Here is a 24,783-nt window from a genome sequence, read left to right as displayed (position 1 = left end):
GCCATTAAAATTTCCCAACAGCTTTGTGTTTAAGAAAAGTTCTATGTTAAAATAAAAAGCCAACCCATTTACAATGTCTGTATAGTCACCAACAGTCAACTAACTGATCAGCTGGTTTTAATTCTACCTTCCATTCCCATTTCTACCACATTCATTTATCATGTCAATATCAACATTAAATAAAGAAGAAACCATCACGTACAGACTTTCCTTGCACAAGTGCAAGGTACAAGCTCTTCCTTCACAGCGCTTCTGCGTAGACGGCGTCAGGGAGAAGAGTTCGCTAACGCAGAAGCATCACTATCAAAATTAATAAACTGAAAATTTATAAAGCACAGCTCTTGACAAACTTGCCAATGTGTCTCCTCATGTTTACTTGTGACGCATGCTTTATGTAGTGTGCCTAATTAAACAGACATTATGGAAAACTGAAATGGCGATCTGTGTAAAATGGGACATGGCAGTGTATCTGCATGGTTAATGTTTTGCCTCAATCAAATAGTTCTTCCCTAATCAATAAGTTCTCATTCCCATGCTGTAGCTCAGTTTTAAATGAAGAATAAAAAGCAAGTCTAAGTTGTTTTAAAGTAAATGTGTTGGTAAACACTAAGCCTCAACTCATTCTCCCCTCTGCCCTGCAAGGCAGGCATCCGGTAGCTTCTGAAGGGCAGAAAGCCTAGACAGTTGCATGGTATGTGTCCCCAGGGGCTCCAAAAAACAGATAAATGGGCCTGAGAGCTAACCAGAGCCATCCCAGCTCTGCGAACTCCTGCCTGTCTGACTATGGGCTAGTCATGAGAGTTAAGGCTCACCTGTCCTGGGCTACAAGAGGGCCGTGATGCCCACTCAAGGTGCTGCTGTGAAAATTAATCTTTCTATTGCAAAACCCTATGGGGTTAAAATATGGATCAAATTAATAATCCAAACTTTTTAAATTTCCATTTTTGAAAATAAACTCCAAATTTATAATAACTGGCTTGAAAACCAACTTTTGAGACACAGTCCACCTGTAACGGTAGAACCAAAAAACTTAAGTTTCTGCTTCCACACTATTTGAAATAATTTAAAGTAGATCTACTTGTCAAGTGTATTTTTTGTTTGTTTGTTTGTTTTTTGAAGCTGTGAAAAATTTTTATCGCCATAATGTACTGACACATTACAGTTCGGCTTCGCCCTTTCTCCTCTCCACATGATAGACTGATAACCACCCGTGACATTTACAAAGAGGCTCATCTGCGAGTCTATAAACTGTCAGCCTTGCAGCCACCGTGCAGAGGACAGCACCGCTCATCTTCCTAAAACCCGTGCTGAGAGCTGCTTCCACAGATGGTGCGCCCTTTAAGATTACTTCTCTTTCCTCCCTCAGAAAAAATCATTTCTCCCACTTCTAAAAATAAATCTAGGTTAGGTAAACACTCCATGGCTTCCTTCCTAGGCTCTAGAGAAGCCACAACATCTCACAACGGGGGCATCACAACTACAGAGCTGCTCTCAGTAGTGGAACTGTCACTGGGTAACACAGCATCCCAGAATCCAAACTCAAGGGTACTCTAAATAATAACAGGGCAGATTTTTACCCTGAGACGTTTCATATAAATCTAATGCCAGTAAATAAAAACATAAAATTTTATTCAGCCCTATATAAAAGTCCTAGCCAACCACTACTACCCACCACACACATGCCAGTTTCTTTTGAAAAATCCAGAAAAATGTCATTGGCTTTCTTTCCTTCTCTTTCTTATTATTTCTTACAATGCTGGAGGTCATCCTATAGCTTCTCACACACTAAGAACACTGGCCCCTGACTGACTTCATTTAAAAAGGAGAGATCTAGTCTCAAAGGGAATCCTGCCCTTTAATGTACACGAACACATCTCATCAAGACCGCATCACAGGAGTAAAGAATATAGCAGGGCTATGTCGTGAGAGCCTAAGAACAGACTCATTCCTTCCTCTCCCTGGATCTCGGGCTTTCCGAGTCTGCGAGAACTTGGGGGCTAGGTGTTGTGGTCAGAACCACTAGGTCCTGTCCCAAATGATCAGCTTTTACCCCCAAATGCTGTCTAAGTAGACACTAAATAGTACTGGCAGGGTACTCATGACATACTACTCTACACTGCAGTCTACACAGATGATCTCAATAAAGACCGAATCTCGTCAAGAGACATCAGCACTCCTTTTACACATAAAGCGTGACTCGATTGAACAGCCTGCTCCAGGTCCTGGCACTCTGAATATGTGACATGAGAGGGCACTCCCACTGTCTGCTATGGGCTAGTAACTCGCCTAGGAGCTGGTGCACCTGAAGGACACTAGTTTAGCAAGTTGTGTAAGACACGAGAAAAGGAAAATTACCACTCTAGGATGTCCCTCCTTTGGTCTTCCATTGTCACCTTAAATGGACATCATTCTTATATAGTCACCCATCATTTTTTTTTTTCCACATTCCACCCATGGGCTCTAAGATCTCCCAGTGCTCAGGCCACTGACAGGCGTTGCCAGAGATTCTACTTTTGGACTGGTCTCCAGCCAGACAATTCACCCCACACATCTCATGAGTGTTGGAAATACACAGTGTTCCCCAAAGCAGCCCTCTTATTGTGGCCTTGACCTCTCGCATGCCATCTTAACTTCAGTCTCATTCTGTTGGTCACCACCCATCCTCTTGTAGTACCACGTGGCAACATTTACCAAGGCTTCCTAAGAGTGCAGTGCCCCATGCTAAGCACTCTGCGACTATCAATCCTCCTAAACAACCCAATGAGGTAGGTTTTACTATTTTCCCTATTTTATAAACAAGAAAACAAAGACATAAAGATTCTCACTAAATATTCCAGGCATGCAACTAGCAAATGGTGGAGCACACAAGCAAACCATGCCGGTCTGAGTTCAGAACAGGTCTAGTTACTCACTTCTCGGTTAGGCTCCCATTTCTACTTAGAAAGTTGTCTTTTCATTCTATTTCCAAGAATGAAATCTTCAAACACACATGGCTCATGCTGAACACTAAAAGACTAAAGACTCAAGTGTTTACCTACGTGTGTGTCCCTGTGTGAGTTTATCCATGTGAATGCAGATAACCTGGAGGTCAAAGGCATTGGATGCCCCAGAGTTACAAGCTGTTGCGAGCTGCCTCATGTGGATTCTGGACACTGAACTTGGTTCACTACAAGAAATGTGTACTCTTAACCATGAGCCATCTCTCCAGTCCCATAAGACAGACTTTTCAAAGAAGCAGTGCTTGGTTTTGGTGGGATGTAGTCTATTTTTCTTCAATTATGGTCATCTCTGCTTTTACTTTTCCTATTTCCTTCTTTCTGTTCTTCTAGTCTCCTATTAGTATCCCTTAACATTCTGAGATGGTTCCCTATCATTTACCTCCAGCCATCTGTGTGTATGTATATAATATGTATATATATATGTACACACACCATACATCTATGCATACATATTCTATATACATGTGTATTTGAATTTATACATTCATTTCTAAGTAAGGCCTTAGGAAAAGTCAGTGAAATTTTAATATATTGCATTTCTGTTATCAGTTAATTAAATGTTTTCAAATTTACACTGTAGATCCTGCATTAACCCAGACGTTATTAAAGCTACTGGTTGAATTCCATTCAGACAGAATTTTCTAGTGTCCTTTTATTACTGATGTCTACTTTAATTTTGCTGTAGTCGGAAAGCATATTCTGCTTTAACTTGTTCAAAATGTACTAAGAAGCCACCCACGATAGAACGTCACTGTTGTTACAGCACACTGAAGACTTGTACAGCAAGCTCCAGGTCAGCCTGGGCTACCTGAGTACCTGTCCCTCCCAAAAACCTAAATGAATAAAGAGAAAAATAACATGCGTTAGAGGTATTTCATTAGCCTAGAATACATAGCTAATGTCTAAAATGGACAAATATTGAAATATATATCTGTAATTGTTGGTTAGAGTGTTTTATATAACTGAGAACTTGTGTTTACATCTTCTCTATCGATGACACTTAAAATGTTCCAGAATCACCAACATCAGTATTAAAGTAGGATCTACAGGAGGTCAGACCCTTTGGTTCAGAACTCACAGACACAGGGTCCTGAAATCTGCATTCTGACAGGTCTCTGGATCATTCTTATACATACTAAAGCATAAAACGCACTTTCTTGTGTCTGTGCTAAAATGTGCACGTGTGTCTATCTGCTGCTCAGAAACAGAAAAATATGGAATTCTGCTGTAATTTTTAGGGTTAATTTTTCTTTGAAATTACTGAAGTTTTGGCTTTATGGGTGTGAGTTGATATTGGTGCTCAAAAAAGTAGAGCTGCTATTAGAACATTATTTTGTTTTGCCAGTGAAGCCTTTTCTCTTGAAGCCTTTTGAATCTGGTATAGCTTTCTGTTGGCTATTGCTTGCCTGCTCTACAATTTTTAGATTACTACTCTTGCTTTTTCCACGCCCTTATATTTTAAGTATGTCTCTCAGAGAATACATAGTTTTCATTTTATTTGACTATGTTTTCTGCTTACTTAGACTATCATATGATTATTGATATATTTGGGAATCTTATCTCATAAGTACTTCTAATTTGTTTCATCCTGCCTCTTTTTAACCCTCTTTATTTGTCAAACATATAGACCTTCAGCACTCTTGAAGTGACTAAAGATTTCACATTCTTGACTTCTATAGTTTAACATTAATTGGCACTTTATTAGTTGGCATTTTTCCAGAAAAATGCAAGACCCTTAAAATAGCCCCGTTCATCACTTACGGGCATTATAATCAAGTCTTCATTCTGTGCGTGCTGTAAACAAAGTAGGACATTAGGGTCCTTATGCAATATATTTTCATTCAGACCAACACAGCGACCCTCTGCTTACCATTTCCTACATCTGCCATCCTGTTGGAAATCTTTTTACTTCTCTATGAAGAATTGCTTTTATATATTTTTTAAAGAAAAAGAGAGACAAATTCTTTCAATTTTTGATAAAAAAAAATCTTATTTGACTTCTATCAAAAAGCATGTTTGGCAGGTATGGAATTCCCAGCTGACATTTGCTTTAAATCATCTCTGACGATGCCGGCCCTCCCTGTCACAGCTTTATTACTCAGTTCAGTTAGTGGATGGTGTAAGTGTTGCTTTTTTACACAATCTTATTTTCCCTCTGGATGCCTTTGTTTTGACTGCTTAGTGTGGATTACTATTTATTTATTCTGTGTGGAGACTACAGTTCCTCCTGAATCGGGGCTTGGAATCCGCCATAAAATTTACAAAGCATTCATTTAGTACTTTTAAATTGATATGTAATGCTGGAGCTAGAATTATTTTCACAAATCTCATCATGCATCTCTTCAGCATACTTCTTGTTCTATGGGATAGCAGCTAACACTACACACATATAGCCTAATAATCACACCTTTTTATTTGATATTATGTTATATGATATCTCATACAATTGCTCATACTTACAGTAATTATATGAACTATATTAATATGGGTTATACCAAATACACTTACATATAAATCTGAATATGTACTCATGCATGTGTGCATATATATACATACACATGACTCTACTAATTAGAATGTGAGCCCCAGAGAGCAGGATCTCTGTGGCATTCATTATATAACATTGCCCAATGACTCTGAAGTTGCTAGTTGAATGCCACTGAGTAAGTTAATTAATAGATACAAGTAAGACATCTAAACCACTCAATCTCACAAGTGCAGTGAGGGTCAATTCTGACATTCCAGTACCACATCTACCATCTTAAGCCATTTACCAAGCAAGCATTTCATGTCTGGGTTGGACACTGCTAGACACTGAGAATATTGCACTGAATAAGACAAGCAGTTCTAAACAACATGGAATTTACCACCTCTAAACGAACACCACTGGACAGTTCAATGCTCAGAATTAATTATGCTAAGAGTTGTGGAGGAAAAGGAGCTATGAGACTAGGCAAGGGAGGGCATAAACTGTCATCAAGGGAAGCTAGCTCTGAAGGAACAGAAATCGGTACACCGTTTTTCCATGGTTCTTGTGGGTAGAGACCATAAGAGAAACACATACATACTTGACACTTATACATTCTGACTCTCACATCCACCTATAGGTGACTTCCAAGTATTTTCTCTCTGAAGCCCCCATAATTCTATTTCTAGTCCAGTCATATACATGAAGAAAGCAGGTGGAGTTACAAAGCCTCACTCAAAGCCATAGGGATGGTTTGGAGACAGTAATCTTGATTCCTAGAACATCACCTCCACAGGACAAAACTCGCTATGGCCACCTGACAGAGCAGCCTGATGATGATAGTTTTCTTTGCTAAGAATGTCTTTCCTCTGTGATCTGAGGACATCTTTTCCATGTCATCTTTCCTACAGGGCCTTTCCTGGTACTGTCAGAAGGAAGGAAGTCTCTCCTCAGTGTGTCTGGGCACAGCTGATAAGTGAGCAGGGACAGAGAAGTGGCCAATAGAAAAGGAAAAGGCAGTAAAGAGCACCTTTGGAAAAGGCTTCTGGAAAGGAGCATCACAGACTCTTAGAGAGGGGTGCCAGAGGGCTTGGGCATGCATCCTGTACCGATCTGGGTCTTTGCCCTTAGGCTACCCCATCTATTTTCTGATCCCTCCTATCTCTTGCTCTCCACCCTGCTGTGGGCCCTGGGGCTGCCCTCTGCCTCAGGCTTTCCAGTTGCTGCAGGCTGGTAGAAGATGAGAGAAAAGGAGGCCACAGTACCTACTCCCCTGGCATCCTCGCTGTAAAGCTGCCTCTTCTCAGAGCTCGTTACTTCTTTCTCCATCTAACCTCCTTCCTAGGTCCTGGCAACCCTTCCTGTATCTCCTGGGGCTAAGAGGCAGCAACAGAACCAACTGCCAGCATCATCCATTGTTTCCCTACACTCTGCCCACAGTTTTATAAATAGACACTTTATTAAAATTGTCTGACATTATTCTATTTTGAGCACGCCATCTGTTTTCTGCTGGGACCCTGACTTGCAGATTAGCCTACTGCCCTGACAAGCCTCGCAGAAGAGAGGCTCTAGAAAGGTGAGATGCAGTGATGAGAGACGGCATGTGGAGGGACTGGAGGGAACACACGTTTACACGGAAGAACAGGACTGGGTAAAGTGAAGGAGGCAAAGCTGGCAGGCCCTCATTCAGGTGAAGATTCCTTTAGGGAAGAAGAATTCAAAACCACTTAAGTCTACCATGGCAACAGAACAGTCCCTCTGCTCTTAGGTCTGGGTATCACAAGGGGTGATAGAGGTTCCCTTAGAAAAGCCCAGTCTGAAACAGGCATACTTGACATTCCTGGAGCAAACCCTACCACCCAGGGTAGACAGCCCCATCTTCAGATAACTCAGGTGTCCCTGGTCTGCACTAGGTGTTATAGCCCATTCAAAGCACTCTCATAGTTTTACATCTGGCTCTTCTATTCTTCACACATTGTTTAATGACAGTTGTATCTCCACTAGGGTACAAAATAGGAGCTTTTACAACATGAGAGTCTGTCATCTTTTAAAACACTGGAAAAGAACCTCTGTAACACAATAGCAGCCATTTTCCTCCAAGCTGCTTCTGGTCTATCTACAGCACACTTACAGCCGAAACCGATTTCTGCTGGTGTCTGCTGCCAAAGCAACTGAAAAGGCCTTTATGGACAGCTGAAGCAGATATGGTAATTTGATAGTCATCTTTTTTTTTTTTCCTGCTCTAATAATTACTTTAATGGTCGTCTTCTTGTTTTAATAGATTTTTTTAATAAGGAAATCTTACTTACAAATTTTAATTAGCTTACTGAATATTCACTGCTTTGGAGTAAGTAGTTTAATGAGTAAGAGATCTCAGACTACTAACTAGCCTAGCTTCTCCCCAGTAGCTAGGGAGAGGAAGCAGTCCTCCTGAGAGTTCAGGCTGTATGTACAGCGAGACTCTAGCCTGGGCCCCTGGGATGCAGGAACCACACTGCCACTGGCAGGAAAAAGTTAACAATCCACTTTCTTCCTTTTTATCATGCATCTCTACCCCAATTTCACCACTTATGAAAGCCTGCGACAGTCCTTGTCAAATCACTCCTGAGCCTCCTTCCCTTATCTGTAAGGAGCAGGGCTGTGTCCTCTGTGCTGGACTGTTAACAGACAGGTCCTGTGCACCAACGTGCAAGGCTTTGGGGTATGCTAACGGCAAGAATGAAGAATTGACCCCAATGCCACTTAACCTCTCATGTTTCTAGTTTTCTTCTTTCCTTACAGTACTTTTACGACAGCAGTGAAAAATATGTTAACATTTTTCATTCTAAAAACAGCTAACAGAGAAGACAGACTCAGAATCGGAATCAGGAGAACAATGGAGGCTTTGTGTCTTACTAACTTGAATAATCCATGTGGGTTAGCGCTACTCCAAAGTAAAAGTGTATTAATATCTGCTCCACTAATTAAGAATATGTGACAACTTAAGTATGAGCCTTGGTGCATGTGAAATTCGCAATAACAGCTTTTGTGACTCTTCAGTTTACTGTATGAAAGGGAATTCCAGCTTTTCAGCTGAACTGAGCCTTATAACAGGAGGCTCCATTCTGGCGCAGCTGAATTCTAAATGGAGGACTTGCATTTACAGCATGCCATTGTGAATTAATGAAGGACTGCAATCAGTTTCGTCTCTACTCTCCTGTCCATGTATGTTACTACACATGTGAGCTTGAGAGCTAAGGCACAGCCAAACTTAATACAGACAAGAGGAAATATTTACCCTATTCTCCAAAACCTCTCTCTCAAATCTTTCCCCATTGTTCTTAATAGCAACTCTATCCCCCTGATGATCAGGATAAAAATGTCAGCCATATCCGACTTTTCCTCACCTCCTACCGCCAGCAGACCCTGCAGGTTGTACCCTGAACCCAGCCCAGCTCATCATCTCCACCTGACACTCTGGTCTAAGTCTCTGTCATCTTCTGCCTGGTTCATGGCAGCTGCATGTGGGCTGGTATCTGCTTCCACTCACCCTCACGATCGTTTCTAGTACAGCCACCATAGCAGTCCTGTTAGAGACAGGTCACTCTTCTGTTTCCCATCCGACTCAGAGTAAAAGTCACAGACATGCCCACTGTCTAGCAGCTGTGTGGACGCCCCAGACTCTTTGCTCAGGCTGCTGTGGTCTCTGCTGAAGAGTTCCTCATCAGCCACGCATGGTGTCAGCTCTCCAACTCTCCGAAGACTTCTCAGGAAGTGGCCTCCTTCACCACTAAGTAGAGCTCATGCTCTCCCTCCTCTATTTTTCTCCACAGCATCTGTCATTTCTAACTTGCTATCCCTTTGTTTTATCTCTTGTTATATTTCCCCACAGAAGCTTACACAATCTCAAGAGCAGGTTTATTGTCATGGTGCATGGGCACTTTGGGTGACGTGAAAATGTACATACAAAAAGAGGCACGCATTCTAAGTACAGAGCTTGACAGATTTCATAGCATGAACACACCCAGGAACCCAACACCCGGATCAGGAAGCATTCCTTCCCTCTCCACTCACTACTCCCCAGAGGCAACTGCTGCCCTTACTTCTAGCACCTCAGGGTAGCATGGCCTGTTACCGAGCTTGTTATAAATGGAACCATGATTCTCTAGCATTATGGAGATACACAGAGATGTAACTCATTCTTACCGCCAAATCACAGTCCAAATAAACCACACTGATTTCTCCACTTCCCCATTTGTGGATGTCTGTACCATGTCTTGGCTGTCATGACTATCACTGCTATAAACATTCCAGTATGAATCTTTTGGAAAATATCTGTACATATTTCTATTAGGAAAGGTCAAGTATCAGTTGAACAACTGACAAAGACTTCCTTGACTTAATTTTTTTTTTGAGACAAGTTCTTACTGTGTCAATTAAGCTGGCCTCTAACTCAGAGATCCATCTGCCTCTCTGCCTGCGTGCTAGAACTAAGAGTACACACACCACTATGTCTGACTTTCTTAATTTATATACATAGGTTTATAATGAATGGTAATTAAGTCAGTGCCTACAAACTCGCCATTCAAATGGAAACACACGTTATTAACTCCAGTGAAGTGCTTTGAATATTCCTTCCTGACCGCACTTGGCTAACTCTTCCTTTAGTCAGTCTTCTCCTTCTCCATGTATTGTTCACGTGTCTCCACTTCTGACTTCACGGAGATTGCCATACACTTTGTATGTCCTGCAATCTGCATTTTCATGGTATTTCTAGGCCACACTGAGTAGAATTGACACACATTAAAATTCCTCCTCCCACTGGTGTAGATATGCTACTGTGGGAATCCACTGTGTTTACCAGTGTTTTTAGGCAAATGAAAAATTGTCTTGATGGAACCAGTTAATATGTGCATTTCACTGATCCTTGGTTTGAGGTGGGGACACTTCTTCACTGCCTTCATAATTTTCTTGTGCTCGTTGGCCAGTTCTCTGAGGGTTATTCATGTGATGTGCTGCTGGGCCTGTATATGGCTGTCCATGCACATGGTTATTCTGCTGATATTGAGATCCAGGGGAATGGGGGTATAATGGGGCATCTTCTGGTGGAGGTGATTCATGCTCATCTGGGGCATCTTGGTCATCTGGTTCCTCCTCAGGACAGAGTTCACAAGCTTTTGCAAGTGTCATTCTAGCACTATGTGATCTTTCCAAAAAAATAGCCATTTGATGTTTCATTGCTTTGTACTGGGGGAGACCAATTGTTTTAAGTATATTGAGGACTGCCAGTGTATGGTCTTCTTTCGAGTTCATCTCCAAGCCATTCTACTGCCCAGGTCCATTTCCTTTTAAGACCTCCATTGCCCTGCAGGATTTGGTAAGCAACAGGACAACTGCCTAAAACCAAATACCCCTGCAAAAAGATACAACCCGCCCTATTTAAATATTTTGCTGTTTTATTTTATAGAAATTATTTTGCTGAATTCGCAAATAGAATTTGATTTAAGAAGAAAAAAAATTGTCTTCTTCAAGTTTTCAGATATTTCAGTGTTGCTGACTCTTCCTATTCTTAGTATATCTTTTAGACAAGAGGTTTTCCAGGGCAATTTTATCTAGACGTGAAACTGTGGGTTGACTGCATGAGAACTTCTGAAGTGGATACAATAACCAGTCCCCTGGCAGGAAACAGAGGTCCCTGCTGCCGTATACAGGCTTATAACCCTGGGTATGCTTAAACTTAACTTTTTGCCAATCTAGGAAATTAAGTGAGTTCATTATAGTTTTTCAATTACATTTTCCTGATTGCTATTGAGAATGGGGATCTTTCCATCTAATTGAGCACTTGTAGAGATAGTCTATGACATCACTGAGGTCTTTCCCACTTTTCAAACTGGTTGTCACTAGAAAGGCAGAGAAACTGTAGGGTCTTTTCCTTACTAATTTATAGGAGGCCCTCATACTCTAGGGTTGTATATATGGGTTGCCATGCCTAGCTCCTATTGATTCTTCATTATTAAAGTATTTGCTGAAATAATAATAAAATTTCAGTTTTATATGCATTATTAAAAACTGCCCTGTTCTTGTCATCTGTTTTCAGTATTTGAAGGTAGATTTGCATATGTTCTGGTGTCTCAGTGTATTTCTGCTTTAGAGCAGATTGCTCTCTTTTCAGGACCTGCTAGACCTGAAACAGAAATTCTTAACTAAGGGCCGGAGCCATGGCTCAGGTGTTAAGAGCACTGGCTGCTCTTTCAGAAGACCCAGGTTTGACTCTCAGCACCTACTTGGTGGCTCACAACTGTCTGTAATCCTAATTCTAGGGGATTTGATGGTCTCTTCTAGCCTGTGTGAGTACCAGGTATGCACATGGTACACAGACACACGTGAAGATAAAACACCCACATAAAATGAAAAAAAAAATAATTATTTGCTTTCACTTCTCATGAACTTGAAGTAAAAACTATAAAGATTGAAACCAATGTTTTTAACAAAATAACTATTTTATCCACTTCAGAGGTAAGGAAAGAGGGATTTGCAGGAAAGTTGGTTTTTCAGACAGGAAGTAGGTGAACTTGGAAAGCTGTCACAGTTTAGATGAATGCATACACTGACTGATGAAAGTCTATGATGAAGAGACAAGATCAGGAAGCGAGTCTTAGACAGGTGAGGATCTCTATGTTATTTCCATATCCTCACCTGCTCCTAAAAATTCCTAGGAGGATTTCAAAATACAACCTAAAGGCACTGGTGTGACCAGGTGTGAGGGTGGACACCTGTAACCCCAACTACTCAGAGGATGAAAGGATCATTATACCCACAAGTTCGAGGACAGCCTAAGCAAGACAGCAAGCCTTCATTTCAAATAAAGACAAGAAGCATAAAAACCAAGTTCGAATTAGCAAAACGGTTCAGTAGGTAAAGGTACTTACTGGAACCTACATGGTGGAGAGAACTGACTCCATGCATGTGCCATTGCACACTGCACACCCACACGCCCTCACACACATAAACAAATACATGGTTAAAAAATAGTTCAGTGTGGTGACCCAGGCCTAAATCCCCTCATGGAGGTGTGGGCAGGAGGCAGCAGCAGCCAATCTCAGTCTGGCCAGGCCATACTGAAGCTGCTTCAAGGCTTCCCAAAGCAGAGACACAAATGTGAATGAATGCAGCACACAGCATTTTAGAACACTTGTTAAACGAGTTCCCAGTCTGCTTTAGAAGTGAAATCTGAAGAACAGGCTGAAGAGAACCTTTTATTGCTAATTCCCAAGCATATACTGAGTATGTCCTAGAACTACATCCAAATTGCTACATACTACAGCTATCAAAAAATCTGGATTATAGAACTTTTGTAAAGGACTTAATGTCTGCTATTTCCAGTGCTGGATACATTGTTAAAAAGCTACAGAGTGAGAGAAGAACACCTTAAAGGACCCCAAACATTCAAGCAGGAAAGCTGACCTGGCTGTCAGCTGGCTCAGCATATGAGCCCTTTCATTAGCATTTGGGGATATGCACTATGCTGTTCAATCTCTATGCTCAGCTTGGCTGGATTTAGAGTCATCTACAAGTTGTACCCAGGACTGTCTGTGAGGTCATTTTCAGAGAAGTTTAATGGAGGAGTAAAGCCCACCTTGAATGTGGGTAGCACCAATCCATGGCCCAGGGTCCCAAAAGGAATAAAAAGAGCAAGACACAATGGAGATCAAAGTTCACTTCTCTCTGCTTCCTGACTGTGAACATATTACAACCCACGTCCACATATTCCTGCTACCATATTTCCCTCCCATGAAGGGCTGTCTCCTTACACTGTGGCCTAAATAAGCCATTCCTTATTCAACAACTTCAACACCCAAACCCCAGAAAACTCAAATTGAAACACTTTTAGGTTGCTCTTTCCTAAAATCTAGCACATTATACTCAGTGTTTCAAGTGGCAGTCAGTGAGACGTAGCCTGGAAAGAGGCATTTTCTATTAGACATAACTTTGTACCTGGAAATCCAAATCAATTACAACACATGTAAAGCTGGCCATCCTGAAGACTCAAGTCCTAGCCCTAAAATCCAGGAGGAAGGAGAGGAAAGTTGTTCTCCTGACTCCACACACACAGTAGCACAAATGTGCCTGCAAACACACTAAATAAAACATTTTAAAAAGAAACTGGGCAGGGATCAAAATACACCACAATTTAATAAGCAAAGGAAATTAAGCCTTGAATGAAATCCTAATTACAAATCAAAGTTGCTCTGGAAACAACATTAAAACAAAAGTTAAAAAAATCAGCCTAGAGTCGGAAGTGGTGGCCCCAGGCCTAAAATCCTAGCAGTAATGGAGACAGAGGCAAGCAGATCTTAGTGAGTTAGTTCTAGGTTAGCCAGGGCTACACAACGAGACCCTATGTAATAAGACTAATAACAACAAAACAAAATCAGTGTAAACTCAGGATCACATAAGACATTAGTATAAGACCTTCGTTAGAATCCAAAGGGGATTTTTTTAATGTCTTGGGCTCAAGTGTATAAGAATATTTATAATATGGCAGAGTGTGTTGGTCTGAATGAGAATGGCCCCCACAAGCTCATGTTTGAATGCTTGGTCCCCAGTTGACAGAAGTGTATAAGAAGGACTGGGAGTTGTGGCCTTGTCTCTCTCTCCCTACCTGCAGTTATGAATGAGTATGTAAAGCTCTCAGTCACTGCTTCAGGACCATGCCTGTCCGTTCCTGTCATGATGATCATGGACTAACCCTCTAAATCTGTAAGCAAGCCCCTAATTAAATGCTTTCTTTTATAAAAGTTGCCTTGGCCATAGTGTCTCTTCACAGCATTGAGACAGTAACGAAGACACAGGAAAAATAAATTTAATATTTAGTTGGAATATATTGTTTTAGAATTCTGATCATTGGTCTCTATTGAATGCTAAACTTTTGGAAACATTTCTTTCTTTTCTTTTTCTTCATTTTTTTTTTTTTTGAGACAAGGTCTCATGGTATAGCCTTGGTTGTCCTAGAACTCACTCTGTAGACGAGGCTGGCCTTGAACTCACAAAGATCCATCTGCCTCTGCCTCCTGAGTGGTGGGATTAAAGGCGAGCACCATCACGGCTGGGCAAGTTAGCTTTTCTTTAAGCTCAGCATTGCCAGAACTGGTATACTATCACTGTTCATGCTAAAAGGAAGCATTGCTTACATGGCAACCTATAAACAAAAATGTGAAAATCTGAATAAAATTTTATTTTAAGATATGTACTTTTATCCTTTAGTTACTGCATCAGGATGGGCTCCAGAATTCCCCAGGGAACAGCAAAATCAGAAGATTCTCAAGCTACATGAATGGCTTAGTATTTGCATTTCACCTATACATACCCTCCTGCATAATGACATCGTCTCGTAGTACTTATAAATCTAATATAATATGCTATATAAATAATTACCATAATATTTAGCAAATAATCACAAGTCTATACCTACAGACACACACGTACTGTTTTTCAATGGATAAAGGGAGAATATATATTTTTAAATTAATCACTTATTTTATGTGTATGAACGTCTTGCCTGGATACATGTCTGTGCATCGAGTGCCTGCCTGAGGCCGACAGAGACCCTAGGATGGCATTAGATCCCCTGAGACTGGAGTTACTGATCGTTATGAGCTATCCTGTGGATGCTGGGAACCAAATCCAGGTCTTCTGAAAGTGCAGTAACTATTGAGCCATTTTTCCAGCCTTGAAGAAGACTTTATGTTCCTACAGATATAGTTAGTTAGATATTTTTGAAGTGTCTCAGCCTACTATACGACTTTGAGTGAGAAGGAAGAACGGAACAAAACCCACAGGATTTCAACATTGGCACAACTACCCACAAGTAGCTCTCTGAACCCCTCGAGGCTTTCAACCAAAGTTCAATTTCCTTTCGGAACAAATTAAACTTTTTTATTGAAGCAGCTTGGTCAGTTATCTTGGTCAGGAGCCAGGCCTACATGACATGCACAGGAGAGTGACCATGCCTCTCCCCATGGCACACTTACCCATCAATAGCAGATTGACACTTGGGCCGGAAGACGGATAGAATCTTTACTCCTTGTCAGTTAGTGATTTTAAACATTACCTAAGCTTTAATTCTTGTACTAATTGAGGAAATATGCAAATTTTAAAATAGCTTCTCCGAAGATGACAGCAGAGGAGGCCCTGGAGGAGTAGGCAGCCCGCATCCCAGGAAAAGCACAGCCCCATGGGATTCCTCACCTGTGACACTGTGATGCTGCATTTCTTGGCCAGCTCCTCTTTGGCTTCTTCACTGGGGTAGGGGTTGCTGAGGTGCGAGTAGAAATATTCATTCAAGATTTCTGTGGCCTGTTTACTGAAGTTCCGCCTTTTCCGTCTATGACAAAAGCAGGAAGGAAAAGTAAGTCATTGCTATCAGTGGTACCCAAAGGAACAATTAATCAGGACCATATAAGAACGTGGGCTTCTAAGCCATTAGGATGAGAGCTATGCGAGACTCCAGGCAGCCTCTGAAGCACAGCACAGCTACAGCATCACTTAGAGAATATGAAGACAATTCACCTCATTCTTTATTCAAAAAGTTTATTCAAGACCTAATGTGAGCCTGGCAGTGGTGGCACCTGCCTTTAATCCCAGCACTCAGGAGGGTACAGGCAGGCCATTCTCTGTGAGTTCAAGGCCAGCCTGGTCTACAGACTGAGTTCCAGGACACTCACAGTTACAAAGAGAAACCCTGTCTCGAAAATCAAAACAAACAAACAAAAACCAAAAATACATAATATGTTCTAGGTATTAAATGAAGACACATGGAGAATGAAACAAACAAACAAAAGACATGTTCTAGAAACCTTACAGGCACCTGGAGGGCAGGAAGAGGGTAGAAAGACATTAAATAAAAAAAATCAGTTTGGCAGTGGTGGCACACACCTTTAATCCGAGCACTTGGGAGGCACAGATACATAGATCTCAAAGTTCAATGCTGGCCTGGTCTACAGCATTAGTTGCAGGCTAGCCTGGGTTATACAGAGAAACCCTGTCTCAAACACCCCCCTCCCCAAAGAACACAGAAATCAGCAGGTTTGCATCACAGTGACCACACAACGTATCGTGAAGGAAAAGTGTAAGAAGAAATGGCAATGTGTAACAGGGACACAGGACACTGCTATAACCCAGGAATGATTTCCTTGAAGAAACCAATCTGAGACCTGGAAATGCTTAGGGGTTAGACAAAGAGCAGAGGTGAATGGGAGTGAGCAGAGGTGCAAAAGAACTTGGTTAGTCTAAAGAGCTAAAAGAGAATGTGGTTCAGAAAAAGTCAGGAAACATGAAGATAGCTTGGAAAAGAAAGAGGGGTCAGAAGACAGAGGGCGTGGCCCTCACAAGCTGTCCCAGGTTTATCTCCAAGCGCAACAAGAAGTGGCTGAGGTTTCAAGCTTTTCTCTCTCTTTCCTCCTTTCTTCCTTCCTCCCTTTCTCTCTCTCTCTCTCTCTCTCTCTCTCTCTCTCTCTCTCTCTCTCTCTCTCTCTCTTTTCTTTCTTTTTTTTTTTTAAAAAGTTTTTCAAAACAGAATTTCTCTGTGTAACAGCCCTAGCTGTCCTGGAACTAGCTCTTGTGGATCAGGCTGGCCTTGAATGCACAGAGATCCGCCTGCCCCTGCCTCCCAAGTGCTGGGATCAAAGGCGTGCGCCACCACTACTTGGCTTGCTTTCCTGTTTCTTAAAAAAATATTTTTACATTTGCTTTCCTAAATGTGTGTGTGTGTGTACGCACGATATATGTGTGGAGGCACACACGGCACTCAAAGGACAACTTGTGGAAGTTGGTTCTCTCCTACCACGAAGGTTCCAGGACTCACATTCAGACTGTCAAGCTTGGTATCAAGAATTTTGACTCACTGAGCTCTCTCACTTGCCCTACTTTTTATATATATTTTTTTATTTTGTTTGTTTTTTTAAGACAGGGTCTCACTATGTAGCCTTGGCTGACCTAGAACTTGCTATATAGACCAAACTCATAGAGATCTGCCTGTCTCTTGTGAGGCTATAGGCTTGCTGCAGTTTCCATGTTTATAAAGTCACTCTGACACTGAGAACAGTTGGAAGAGGGCACAAAAAGAAATGCAGAAACCACTGAAGATTGAGTCTCACTCAAGCTGGAGGTGATGTAAGCTGGTACATGTGAGGACCACAGAAATAAGATTCAAGACCTATTTAGAAGGGAGATACAGTAGGAACCGATGGGGCAGTACCGGAGTGAGACGGGGAGAGAAGGGAAGGAGAAAATACACACCATGAAGGAATTATGGGCTTTTGCACTTAAGCAACTACACAGACGGCAGCACAAGTTCCTCACAGAGGAAAGAACAGAGGAGCACATTTTGTTGTTTTAGCTGAAGGGGGACGAGTGCGGCAAATATCAGGAATCAAGTATTTATTAACAACATGTTTTGGGTAGCAAAAACATCACTTATATTCGGTGGTTATTATTTCTGTTTTGAAGAATTCCTGCCTGAAAATGAACATCTGTCAGATTTCACTTTAGATTAGCTACTCTGTGACTGGAAAACGCCTTCCCTAGATAATTCTCTCAACACTTGCTTTCAAATCATCTTAATGACTTTCTCAACTGCGATATCCTGCATTCCAAAAAGTGGGTGTCAGGGTGTGATTAGCTGGTTACCACGGTATCACTAATGTGGCGGTTAGGTGCCACCCAGGCGGCACAGTACTCAGTCAGGGGAGCGATTAATGTAGGTTTGATAAAACCATCATAGGCTTCTATTTTGAAGCTTCTTAACTTTCTAGAAGGTTAAACCATTGTTTCCTAGGGGGCGAGGGGAGCGTCAGAATCTATTTGGTGATGAAAAGGGTATAGGAAGAGGAACTAAAAGAAAGGAAAAGAAACCCAGTGAGAAGAATTCCCATTTTGCAGGAATCACAGGTAGCTTGAAAACAAAAACAAAACCCTGAGGTGGGACTACTGCAGAGGCACACCCCGCTGAACAGGTGGAGTACGCAGGGCAGAAAATGTCCAGAATTGACACTAACGTATCAAGTCGAAGGCATTCTCTGTCGAGAACTCACAGGAATGATTTGCACTAAAAACCTACTTTGGTAGCTGTGTGTGGAAAACTTGAAGATCATCTACACCAGGCTTCTCTGTCAGAAAACAGCAGCGAGCTGATGCTGAATGACAGCCCTCTTAGAACCAGACTGTCTGCTCTAACCTTTTCCACACCCCCAGTCTGGCCACTCCACTCAATTCTACTGCATGGCTATGACATGAAGTCCAGAGACAAGGCCAGGGTAAAGAGAATAAATGACAGGCAGGCATTTGTTTGGGCAGTGAGGAAATGTAAAGGAGGAATGAGAAGAAAACCTCTAGGAAGTAAAGTTTGACTCACAAATTCTTGTCCAGGGAAGTTTTGGCAAACATCTAAAAGCCCCAGAGGACAGATTAATGGGCAGCACAGAATTACAGCCTGTGAGCAGCAGCCACACAAGCTTATTCCTGGATGTTTTATACTGACAAACACTTCAGGCTTGTCTAATGGACATGGTCTTCCAGAAAGGCACACTGAGCAAGGGATCACCTGTCTGGGTAGGTATGCAGGCCTGGAACCTGGCTTCTTGGCACAGAGGGGTGGGTCACTCAGAGCCCAAACTCAGCGAAGGACTGAAGCACAGAGTCTGCACTCACTGGAAGGCACAGGCCAGAGGATGCTCCTGCGCTTTATTAGTCTTTAGGAAAATCTCCCCTAGAAAATGCCCACTAAGCATATGCCCTGGGTTTCACTCCCCTAGGGTGCCACACACTAAATGAAGCAACTCACAGAAGACAGTTCAAACCTCAGAAGATCAAGTATAGAATAGCCTCTTCATATTGTCTTCTCTGTCATTTCCTCTTTCTTCAAAGGATTTATCATCCTATTACAATCATTGGATCTGCAAATAGAATTCTATTTGATGGTGCATGTGTTACCTGCTTATTATCTGTCTCCTCAAGTAGAATGCAAGCTAGACTGGTGCATACATTTGCTTGTCTGGTTAACTGTCCTACAGCACAAGTGAGTAACTGAAGAAGAAAGAAAGGAGGGTTGGGGAGCAAGCGATAATGCAAACTAGTAAAAATAATTAAAATGTTAAAAAATAAACTATGGGTCTGGGAATGGTGGCACACACCTTAATCCCAGCACTGGGAGACAGAGGTAGGCGGATCTCTGTGAGTTTGAGTCCAACCTGGTCTACAGAGCTAGTTCCAGGAAGCCAAGGTTACACAGTGAGACCCTGTATCAAAACAACAACAAAACCAAATGAAAAAGCAGAAGGAAATGTATCAAAACATTTGCATCACTTTTTTTTCTTAGAACAAAATTCTGGCTGTCCACCTTTTCTAATTTATGCATTTTCAAGACTTTCTACAATGATCTTGGTGTTTTAGACCTAGAAACAACAGTAAGTAACCCCTAAACAGTCAAGTATGGTGGCACCTACTGCAATCCCAGTTCCTCTCAGTCTGAGGCAGGACAACCAGGTGACTGAGACTCTATCTCAAAATAGCAACTGTCAATGGGGCTGAGGGCGTAGCTCACTGGTACGAAGATTGTCTGTCTGTCACATGCAAGATCATGTTTTCTATCCTCATCACAAAACAAACTAATCCAACACAGAAAATCTTCACAACAAAGAGAAGGCCACACAGAGAGCCTTCAACACCAAGAGGAGGGTGCTAATGTGAGTTATAGCAATGACAAACTGTAGTCTTGTTTTAGTTACTTATTTATTTGATCTGTCTTTTGGTAGTAGGATAAAACCTAGGGCCTCACACATGCTAAGCTCTACAACTGTACTTTACCCCCAAACCCAACAGGCTACCATAATGTACATCAGGGTTCCATGGTGGTATTGAGAATAAGGGATGATGCGACTGGACCGTGGGGAGTGAGCCTGGGGATAGAGGAGCCTGGGAAAAGATCTTAAACTAGTTTATATACAAAAGCATGAGTAGGAACCACTAGAGCAAGAAAGAAGAAAGCAAAAGTCAGTATGAAAGATGCCAAAAGAAGCCGAGAGTCCCGGTGACAGCTCAGGTGGACCGGTGACAGCTCAGCTGGACCAGGGGATAAAGAATTTTGCTTAATTAGAAAAAAGAGCACATAATTAGGGGGTAATGCCTCTTGCTTGAATCTTCTTAGGTGGGTCTGGCATACAGATGTTCACATCCTTAGCCTTCTAATTGAATCACTGTCTCATGTATTTGTGTTGTATTCTGAGGGTTAGATGAAAATGATGGCTTCTATCAGAATCCAAGGGGAGAAGAAAACAAAATAAAACAGAAATTCCTTTCCAAAGCTGGACAGACCCTGGCTTGAGAATGTCCCAGAGGCATCTTCACAGTCAGTGTGGACTAGGTCCTTGACAGCTCAGGAGTTGAGAGCACTTGATGCTCTTGCAAAGTATAGGTATAGTTCCCAGCACCCACATAGTGACTCACAACCATCTCCAACTCCAGTTCCAGACCTGACACCCTCTTCTGACCATTGTGAGCTCCTGCACACATTGGTATATAGACAAACATGCAGGCAAAACACTCAAACACAGGAAATAAAATAATATTTAAAATTATTTTAAAAACAAAGATTAAAGCAGAATTTCATGAAAAAAAAAAACTTAAAGACTTTCAATGTCAGAATGGAAAGGATATAATTAGTCCTAAAGTCTCTAGCAGTAGCACCAATCCAACTTATTTCCAGAGTTACTCAATTGGCAGGTACCTGAGTTACAACTTCTAGAACAGGAAAAGCTGTCTGATGCATGGGTACCATGAGGTGCATCACCTGCCTATTCACAGAAAAGAGCTCATAGAGCCAAACTGAAGAAGAATCCAAGATTGATCAGACAGTTTCTCTGAAAACACAAGCAAAGGGGGAAAGCCATGCAGAAGATTCATGGCCTCACATACCTGGCATCAAGGAACCTTGATCTTAAAATCATAACTGCTTCACACGTGCTTTGCTTGAGCTGCATCTGAATGGAGCTAAATTTCCGATGGATGATGCCCACCATCCTTTCAATCTCCTTCGGGGAAATGGGGCGCGTTCTACTCTGTTCTCGGAGAAGGTTCATCACATGTGTTGTAAATTCATTACATGCCTGTAACAGGAAAAAAACACTCCTTAGGACACTGACACTTTGTATTATCATACCCAGACATCCACCCATCTGAATTTCCACCTTACTAGCAATAGCCAGCAGCATTAGGCAGTGAGTAGGGAAAGTGTGAACTAAGCAGCTGGGGACGTAGTGGTGGCAGAGTTAAAACTGCAAGATTTCTGACACTGAATGGCCAGACCCTAACTGCCCTTCCCACCTGGCCCTGCTCCTTGACCAAATGATATGCACTATTGGAATGCACTGGCTGCTTGCTATCTCCTACCAAATGCTTGCCCATGGCTAATACTAACTGCCTCCTATTTTCTGTAGGGTGTTATGTTTACTCAGCAAATGGTTTCTGTAAGAACATGAAGTTAAAACTCTTCCAGAGCTGCCAGGGACACAGAAATGAGCAAGAGCTAGGCTTCAGAGATGAAGTATAGTATCACTTATCATATAAAGAAACCAGTGTGAAGGCTGACGGGAAGACGGTGATAAGTGTTTCGCTAATTCCAGAGGAGGGCCACCCAGAAGCTTCATGGTAGAAGTAGTGCTTGGGCTCTAAAGAACGGGAAGGCCTTTTGAGATGAAAACAAAGGTCTGAAGAGTGCAGCCTAGCAATGCAGCATGTACTGAATTCAGAGGAGTGATGGCAGACAGAGCAGAACTAACAGATTTCTGTTTGGTTTGGTGCTGGGGATGGTAAATTCACTGGCCCAGGGACCATGGTCTGAGTAAGCACACAAGACTGTATACTAAGCATCCTAATAACATCAGGTCAGTTATCCACAGTGCAGGCCTCAGGGAACAAAAGCTGCTCAAGGAAAGCATCTCAGTTCTTCAGGGGAGAGGCAGAAAGAGACCAAGAATCCAAACTGAATCTGGAATGTTTTCACTACAATCCTCAGACACCATCTTTTTAAGTTCCCTATATTGTATGTAGTGCACCTACAGTGCTATGTAAGTGAGCCTACACTGCAAGTCAGTACTAGTAAACAAACAGTGGTCTGTACCCTGAATAAAAAGAGCATTTACTATCTTAAGGCCACAGGAAAAACTTATTCTGAAGCTGTGATAACGTCTACCTCTCTCAATACCACCCATTAGAGCAGTGGTTTTCCTAACTGTTCACTGAAGAACTAGCCTTTCACTTACTTAAGCTTTGCTATATGCTTTCTAAGAAGAGGTTGCAGTAAGTCTTGCTCACCTTTCATCTGAAGTATTTTTCAAATGTTTTAAATTGTAAGAACTTGTTTTTTATGAGTAGTGGCCCATGTTCTAGACTCTTAGAGTGAAGTTGTACAATATGCACAGCAGACATTCAGTGAATACCTACAGGTTGGTAGGCTTTTGTACTACAACTCAAGAGTGAGAGTTAGGCTGGCTAACATCCATAAACCCAGCAGCCTGCACCATAAGCAAAGGCATCTAAATTTCAGTCCTGGGAGAGGCTTAGGATAAGATTGTTAGGAACCTCCTGAAACTCACACACAAGCCGTGTGCACTTATGTATTTCTGAGGGAAGACACTGTGGGGTTGGTTTGCTTTCTTCTTAGAATCATAGGCCATACATTTTTTTTAAAGGCCAGTAATTATTGTCCTGATATTCAATACAGTAAAACAGTAAGGAATTTTGTAGATTAAAAATAGTTCTTAGGCTGGGCATGGCAGTGCACACTTTTAATCTCAGCATTCAGGAGGCAGAGGTAAAAGCAGACAGATCTCTATGAATTTGATGTAGCCTAGTCTACAGAGTGAACTCTAGGTCAGATTGGGCTACAAAGTGAGATACTGCCCCCAAAAGGAAACAAACCAGAAGTTTTTCTGTCTTTAAGGAAATCAAACTTTTAAAAAGTAAATTGAAGATTTTTCCATCACTATCAATCTGGATTTACACCAAGTTGAAAGCAAGTGTCCACATGGCCAAGAGAGATATGTATATGTTTCCTGTGCTTTCCCTAAGGGAATGCTTATATCATTTCCAAATTCTGTAATATGACAACCTCAGCCTCTAGTTTTCTCATAAGTAAAATGAAAGATGTTGAACTATTTCTCACAGGGTTAGCAAATTCTATAGTTCCATAGAATGCTAACAGATGGTCCAAAGGTACAGTACGTTTGGAAACTGATGAGCTAACTCAAGCTGTGAAATATATTTTTGCAGGGCTCCTGGGTGTTTCTATGCAAACATATGTGCACACTAAATCCCTAAGGACAGTCTTTCTAACTTCACTCATAATTGGCCACAAGACCTTGAGCATCCCAATAAAACATATAGTGAGCCACATACATTTTTTATTCTCTATGAGCCAACATTTAAGAAATCAGGTAAAATTAATTTTAATGGTATATCTTATTCAAACAATTCATGAATAACATGAATTTCAATATACAATCAATGCTTTAAAACTGTCCCTGAGGTATTTCATATCCTTTTCTGCACTCTTTCAAACCCAGTGTATATTTTACAACTCAAGTCAGACGAGTTTACTTGGCATACTCACTACCTACCTGTGGCTAATGCTCTTGGCTGTTGCGTGGGACAGTACAGCACGAGCACATTCTGTGAACCAGTGGGTTTGGTAATGCTAGTTCGTCAAACAGACGACAGACAACAAACAAAGACCACAACCACAGTGTCACATAGGTGAGGATTACAGACTGTCCATCTTATTACATCTCAACCCTTGAGCATGTCTTTATCGTTCTGTGTGACAAAGGGGAAGCACGCAGAAAGCTCTTCTCCTGCATATCAAAGGGCAACTGGCTCAAGAACGCCTATTGTATTCACAGTTTAGTCACTTTTCCCCAAAATGCTATTTCTTTATGAAAAGAAAACAGATAAATTATTATTTGGAGTTGACTATTTGGCAGATATTTGCTCAAAAATGAACCAAGTGAGTTGGTCCATCACATAGACCTAAACAGCTGGCAGAATTTGTACCAATGACAAAATTTTAGTTTTAAATGTAAATTTGGATTTCTGAAAACTTGTGACCTTGATAGTTTCTCTAGAGACTCTCTGAGAGTCAGTGTTGACATTAGGGAGCCTATTTCATTCTGTATAATGGTGTGCATTATCACACACAAGATAGCCTTGATCCAGTGAGTTAATACTTCCAAAATGATCAATGCACTGTACTACAAAAGCATGGGAAGCGCATAGGGAGGAAATCTA

General features: G+C 41.6%; 1 protein-coding gene across 5 annotated transcripts in view; it reads right to left on the bottom strand.

The window, feature by feature from the left end:
• Window positions 1-24,783, bottom strand: part of Pbx3 (PBX homeobox 3) — a 193,240-nt gene that overhangs the window by 15,878 nt on the left and 152,579 nt on the right. For all 5 annotated transcript variants that reach the window (XM_050161698.1, XM_050161702.1, XM_050161700.1 and 2 more), the window contains 2 exons: window positions 21,415-21,605; window positions 15,694-15,829 (listed from right to left, as the gene is read on the bottom strand). In XM_050161698.1, the coding sequence (XP_050017655.1) occupies window positions 15,694-15,829; window positions 21,415-21,605 (327 nt within the window). The remainder of the gene's footprint in view (window positions 1-15,693; window positions 15,830-21,414; window positions 21,606-24,783) is intronic.

This window comes from Alexandromys fortis, unplaced genomic scaffold, assembly GCF_014885135.2.
Source record: "Alexandromys fortis isolate MF-2015 unplaced genomic scaffold, M_Fortis_MF-2015_v1.1 scaffold_74, whole genome shotgun sequence".
NCBI classification, from domain to species: domain Eukaryota; kingdom Metazoa; phylum Chordata; class Mammalia; order Rodentia; family Cricetidae; genus Alexandromys; species Alexandromys fortis.
This window is presented reverse-complemented; position numbering and strand designations above follow the sequence as displayed.